The sequence below is a fragment of the Aspergillus pseudonomiae genome (genome assembly GCF_009193645.1).
Source record: "Aspergillus pseudonomiae strain CBS 119388 unplaced genomic scaffold BDV37scaffold_22, whole genome shotgun sequence".
NCBI classification, from domain to species: domain Eukaryota; kingdom Fungi; phylum Ascomycota; class Eurotiomycetes; order Eurotiales; family Aspergillaceae; genus Aspergillus; species Aspergillus pseudonomiae.
The window spans coordinates 104,825-111,029 of NW_022476014.1; the positions used below are offsets into that span (position 1 = coordinate 104,825).

The 6,205-nt window shown below is 47.3% G+C and overlaps 2 protein-coding genes across 2 annotated transcripts; one reads left to right on the top strand and one right to left on the bottom strand.

Annotated features, from left to right (window-relative positions):
* Window positions 1–931: 931 nt before the first annotated feature.
* On the top strand, window positions 932–3,278 carry BDV37DRAFT_270546 (DUF3712 domain-containing protein; the record flags this gene model as incomplete). Its single annotated transcript, XM_032084577.1, has 5 exons — window positions 932–1,062; window positions 1,114–1,535; window positions 1,613–1,737; window positions 1,793–2,120; window positions 3,199–3,278. 5 exons carry the CDS (start codon window positions 932–934, stop codon window positions 3,276–3,278), a joined length of 1,086 nt encoding a protein of 361 aa, XP_031942864.1.
* A 1,709-nt stretch (window positions 3,279–4,987) lies between these two features.
* Window positions 4,988–5,579, bottom strand: BDV37DRAFT_281680 (uncharacterized protein; the record flags this gene model as incomplete). The annotated part of the gene is made up of 2 exons (XM_032086872.1): window positions 4,988–5,289; window positions 5,387–5,579. The coding sequence occupies 2 exons, from the start codon at window positions 5,577–5,579 to the stop codon at window positions 4,988–4,990; spliced, it is 495 nt and encodes a 164-aa protein (XP_031942865.1).
* Between the last annotated feature and the right edge of the window lie 626 nt (window positions 5,580–6,205).

The following is a 6,205-nucleotide window of genomic DNA, read 5'->3' on the forward strand; positions in this document are numbered from 1 at the left end:
ACGCGGTAAATTAAGATCACCAAATGGCTTGCCAGGGTCCAACACCGACCAGAATCTCGGCACCACTCCGGCAAGGCCCTGAGGATGCGTGCCGGGTCTTGCTGGAGGACTTGCCACAACAACTCTTGCAATAATTGCTGGTACACTGCGATGCTATGTACGTGTATTTATACTTCCATCACTTCAATGAGTCTGTGAGTTCCGGTCATGATTGCTTCTCGACAGTCAATTGGCCCTGGGTACTCGGGACAACCAAAATCCCCCCAGGGTCCGTGTACTATGAGACTTGGCTTGAGGTTCGGGATGTCTCCGGCTCTCCGGGACCCCATGGGGTCAGGTCCTGCCCCATCACTGTCTTGTACAAAGGTTAACTCACAGTGTGGAGTAAGGCCTGGCCAATATGAAAGCGAGAGCCAGCAAGAAAAGAAGCCCGAAAGACTTGATCTGCGCATTTAAACCCCGCACGATTCCGGATTACAGCCGATACCCTCAATGTAGAAGAGACAACACCGGAAAAGAACCGAGTACATGCTGATAATTCGGAACGGTCAGATTTAGGGCTAAATCTTTGAGCATGTTAGAGAAGTCTAGCCTGTGTACTGACAATCACGGACTGCACATGTGGTGTCTCAAAACCATTGTCTCAATGGTACATGGCCTGGCCAACCACACCTCCCTTGGGCAAGATTCTCAACTTCCGCCATTCATACAATAGTTAAAATGTCTGTCCGTTGCATCACTTTATCTCTCAGAGACGCAGGCTGACGGTGATAGTTCTACCCCCGGCAAAGTCTCCACCCCAGCGATTATCTGTTCTTCGTCTTCCATCTAGACACAGATCCCTGCGTATACTATGAAATCATATCTCTTTTCGTCCAGCCGCGATGGTCAAGTTGGTGGGGATGTATCCGAGGTTGAGCATTGCGAGGTGATGGATTCCAGTCCATCATCGTCAAGTTTCCCAAAAAGCAAGCGACAATCTCTTCGGCGACACTGCACAAAGTTCCGGTGGTTCTATCTTCTGGGTGGGGTTGTTGTGTTGGCCATCATGCTACCAGTCTTGTATGGCCCCATACCTGCTTCCTCGAATAATAGCACTTACTGTGTTCTTAGCTTTCTAGTGATACTCCGTGCGATAGCCCAGCGAATACTCAATCAATCATCTCTCACCCTCATAGCAGCCGATATCATGAACCCGCGCCCTCATTCGGTCGACCTTACTATCAACTCAACTTTACATCTACCCGTTGACATTCCAGTGCGCATAGATCCTCTGGCACTAAATCTTGGATCCGTACACGGTTCAAGTAACAGCCCATTCGCTCAAGTGTACATACCTGGAACCACAGTTGGCGGGACGGCTGTCCTAGGAGTCCAAAACCAAACTACACAATTGAACAACCAGCAGTGGCTTGAATACGTCCGTTCCATGATATTCCAGGAAACTGTTACTTTGTCTGCGACCGCCAGAGTGAACGCTTTCCTGGGCAAATTAAAATCAAATGTTGTCTTTAATAAGGAGATTATACAGAAAGGTTAGCTGCACCGCCTGCACAAGCAAACTCCCGCGTTTCCAAGTTGAAAGAGGGCAAATTCTGATGTTTGATACCAGGCATGAATTCATTCTCAGGCTTTTCCATCCAAGATCCCCAGATACTCTTCCCTCCCGCTGACAATGGGACGAACTTCATTGCCACCGTATCCCTACCCAATCCTTCGGTCATGACGCTAGAGATTGTAACCACCCCTCAAAAAATCTGTGGCCAGGTCAATCAGCTGACAATCCTTGCAGGGGACTGTCGTGTTGGACCTGAAGATTTCTGGGGACATAATTGGCAACGCTACGCTCCAAAATCTGATCCTAAAACCAGGGAATCAGTCAAGTCCTTTATATGGCATACTGAACCTAGAAAGAATCAAGTCAAATATTGGTACCATTATAAAAGCCCAGTCCGAAGCTTTGGAAAATGGGCACCTCCTTATAGATTCTGTGGTGAAGCTTGTGACGTATGACGGTGTTGAGGTGCCGTATTACACTGAAGCAATGCACAACCTAACTTTGACTGCAGAGTTGGCGCTTGGCGAACTTGGATTGGACACACTAGGAGGAATGCTGAAGGGTAATGACATAGGCTCACTGTTTTCGTCACAGCTTCGTAGAGCTGATGGTAGTGTGCGGTCCCATATATGAGGACCACTACGACCCAGGATTTTCCGAGCAGAACTGTCGCGATCAAAGATGATGTTTTAGGTATGGACAGGTGCAGTATGTTTGTGTCATTCTGAGAGGTTCTATTAAGTGTTGTGGGGTTGCTTATTCGGTTGGGAGGACTGTTTGTGGGTCATAGGATGTCGCTGAGCTTTTTGCTTTGTATTCTGCCTGTATATCTAGTTCTAGGGGTTTATCTTTTGTATACACTTTGAATTGGAGGACTGGAAGTTGATGTCATTGAGAACAGGTTAGAAGAGTGAAAGCGCCAAAGGAATCATGTGAGATGACTTAAGCATTGGACCCTAGAGCTGCGCGAAGGATTTAGTACACTAATGATTAATCATACTCCTAGTACCCTCTTACCTTAACTTGCAGGGATTCCCTCATGGGCACTGAGGTTATAATTACAAAAGGAGCCATGCGCTACAAGGATAGGATAGTCTGACCTTGGACTCAGCAATCATCGGGGAACCAGCGAAAAGATGACTTATGTCCAATGCTGGCAGAAATAACATGCAATAGAACAGTATACTGTGGTCAGTATAGGCTACAGCATATCTATCGATAGATATGACCTTTCGCAGAAGGCCACCACCGCTGGGCTAAGACCAGATTTCAGTGCCATAGCCTGGCTGGTAGATTGACAGGTTACAGATGATAGCAAAGTGAGCTACATGCAATTTATTACGAATATCTACAACTGACAGGGGGAATCACATTTTATAGTTTGATATTAGTGTTGATTCATGTTCATTTCAGCCTCGCTATAATGGAAAGTCACGTCCCGCAGAGCAGACATAAGTACATAGTAGATTATCTACTCATTAGGAGGCTGCCTCAGCGTAAGCTATCAAATGACATCAACGCTTCTCCATTTACGATTCGAAGATATCTACGTACGCAGGTACATAGTACTATTCACCACCAGCCAAGAGGAAGACCAGGACCAAAGCGTAGCCGCCGCAGAACTGACTACCTCCTAATAGTTGTCAAAGTATTGGACGGTGAACTTTCCGGTATCGTCCTGGGTGACAACAGCGTAGAACTTCCCAGCACCTTGGCCTGAAGTAAAGTCAATCACGGCAGCTTCCCGGGTAACAGACTGGTAATCAACAATGACACCCGCCTCGAAAGTGCTCTCCAGGATGTAGAACTTCATCTTTGGAGTGAGCTTGATCTTCATGTTGTTGAAAGGGTTGGTCTAGAATGCCATCATGTCAGTTGCCATTATGATGTTCACACGCAGTCAGGCATCGATAAAGACGAGACATACTGAGGCAACAGGAGCAACCACTCCACGGTTGTTGACCTTTCCAAGACCAACTAAATATCTCTCATTTGGAACTGGAAAGTCCATCCCCGTGTCGATCTCGTACGCACTCGCGACCGCCCTAGGAGTGGATTGCGCTATTGTAGGAAAGTTGCGTTTGATCACCATGTTGAACGTGTCTACAACGTAAACAGTATGAGTAAATTAGAATAGATTCCCTCTGGATGTCTCCATTGATACAATGACACATACCTCCAGCCGTTGTGCCTTGGCCCAGGCGAGCTGGCAAGCTCATCCCAGTATAAACCATCACTCCTGGTGCAGGTTTGGCAGTGGCGGTACCGACCCCTGAGAAGTTGTACTCTACATCCCCGGCTACTCCACTAACACCGCCGCAACAGTATCTGTTGTCATGCTCAATATCACTTGGCCAAAAGTACCAGTTGATACATGGCTCGTGTCTTCGGCCCAATATGTCCTACCAACATCTGTCATGCAGGAGTGACGCAGTATAACAGATTCTAGTGGCAATCAACCAATTCGAGGTAATCAGCAGGCTCTGATTTTTGGACCCAGGGTAGGAGAAGCTCGCGACACTTATTCAATACTTTCCTTGACACCAATATGTTCTCCTTCTATCAAACACCCGGCAGTTCCCATACATGTTGAAGGCTTTAATAACTCTGTCCAGCTGGTTCAGGTGACAAAGCCTTCTGTGACGGACTGTTCATATGGAGCCTCGCTCCAACATTTAGCGATGACAGGTATCCCATCTCACAAGACTTCGTATATCGCACTTTCACCTGTTGCCCGAATAACGCTGAAGCAGTTCACGAATGTGTTTGCTAAGCGATGATCGTCCCCAAGGAGGATGGTTCCCAGGCGAAAACATGGGTGAAGCGGACTTTTACAGTGGATTAGATCCGCTTTCTGTGAACTCCTCGGCGTCTATTTCGAATTGACCGGCAAGCTCCAACGGCCAGATCTGAGTGTATGCACTCCCAATGGTCTCCAGGAAAGTAGTGGATGGCCGTCCACATGCATAGACGCTCTCTGATCCAGTAACAGGCGAGTCTTCGTCACCAATGCCAAGGCTGTCAGCATCTGCAGCAGTGCAAGAACACGCGTCATATTTAACTGTATCATGAGCAGTTCTTTGCTAGGGAGTGAGTGGTCTCTGATTTGGGGTCTCAGGAGTGCATACATGGCCTGACCGAATGTATTTCCTGACTATAGACATGAAAATAGCATCCGCATTGTAATAGCTAAGAGTGGTAAAGGCGATGGTGTGTTTTTTTGGTATCGTGTCTTTCCTATAGAAAGGATACCCCTTTATCAAAATGATACTGTTTGGGAGGATTGGAATACCCCTTTACTAGAAAGCTGAAAACATTAACCAGATCGAACTGAGGTAGGCAATTTGGCGTTCTGGCCATTCGACACCTGATTGTAGGACTTCGTTGATCGCGGTCTGCATGTCGAGGACGGCAGGTCTAGCTATTTTTTTAGACGCGGATAGGCCCCAGTCCGAAGTCTGGTGAACCAGGAACAGTCCGAAGGGTGACAAAGCGTCGAAAGACAAGTAGATACTCTCCTTCGGTTGCACCGGAACGAGTAGCTATATGCGCCCGGACCTGATGTCTTCCCGGCACATTTCCCGTACCAGAATCAAGATGAGGTTGGCTGGTCTCAAGAACGCTGATATCTGTCAGCCATAAGAACACGCCCGTAAGCGAGTCAAGCTCTCCCACTCTAAACGGCGTCTGCTTGAGAAATGTCAAGTATTCGTCCAGATCCAGCTCAGGGACTAGGTTCATGACACATAGGCGAGGGGTAGTTCATTTGTCAATGGCTTGGTATTGGAAATCAGACTTCTCGAGGCGGCTAGTACGATCGTCCTTTACTGACGGCGATATACTTCTTTAGACATATTCTCGTCCACCAGTTTAGGGTTTCGGTGGTCCCCTGACCAGCGAGTTGATCGAACAGCCACCGTTTAACGTGCTCGTTGACGGATATAACAGGAACTTCCCAGAAATATCCGACCCGGTCAAACGAACTTGGGATTGTTTTTATCGTCCCTTGACCACCAATCATCTTTCTCATTAAAACAGCTATCAACAACTTGAGACGGTGCGGGCAAGCTACATAAAGCATGATTCCCGCTGTGCACTGATAAAACCCGGTCAATCTTCGTAAAGTAGGCAAATTGCAGGGCTACCAATAGCTCTGCCGTACTCTGTCGCCAGGAATCTCGTCGTCGCTACCCCGATCGATCAATAAGGCAAAGAGTTAGTATCACGCATACTAAGACTTGACCTGCGTGAGAGTTTCACCAGACCAGACAATGGACTTCTCGCGGTAAGGGAAAATCTGGACTTTGATAATTGGGATCTTGGCCCGCATCCTAGGGCTTCCGGGTAAAAGGTAAGCTAATTGCTCTGGCCCTGAAATTGATACTTCTATATCATAGGAGGTTAGCTGATTGGATCCTTCACTATAATAGTGTTCCATTCGATCTGGTCCTTGATCGACTATGACAGATGGGCTCGCAGCAATATTGCTCTTGAACTGTACAGCTTGTGTACAAAAATTCTTTCTCTAAACCTTAACCCCGGCATGATAATGTCTTCGTGGGGAAATAGTGGCACAAGCGGATTGTACCTGTATTTATCGTTGTCGTAGCTGTGTGAAGGAGTGTACCGATATCAACAACCGCATAG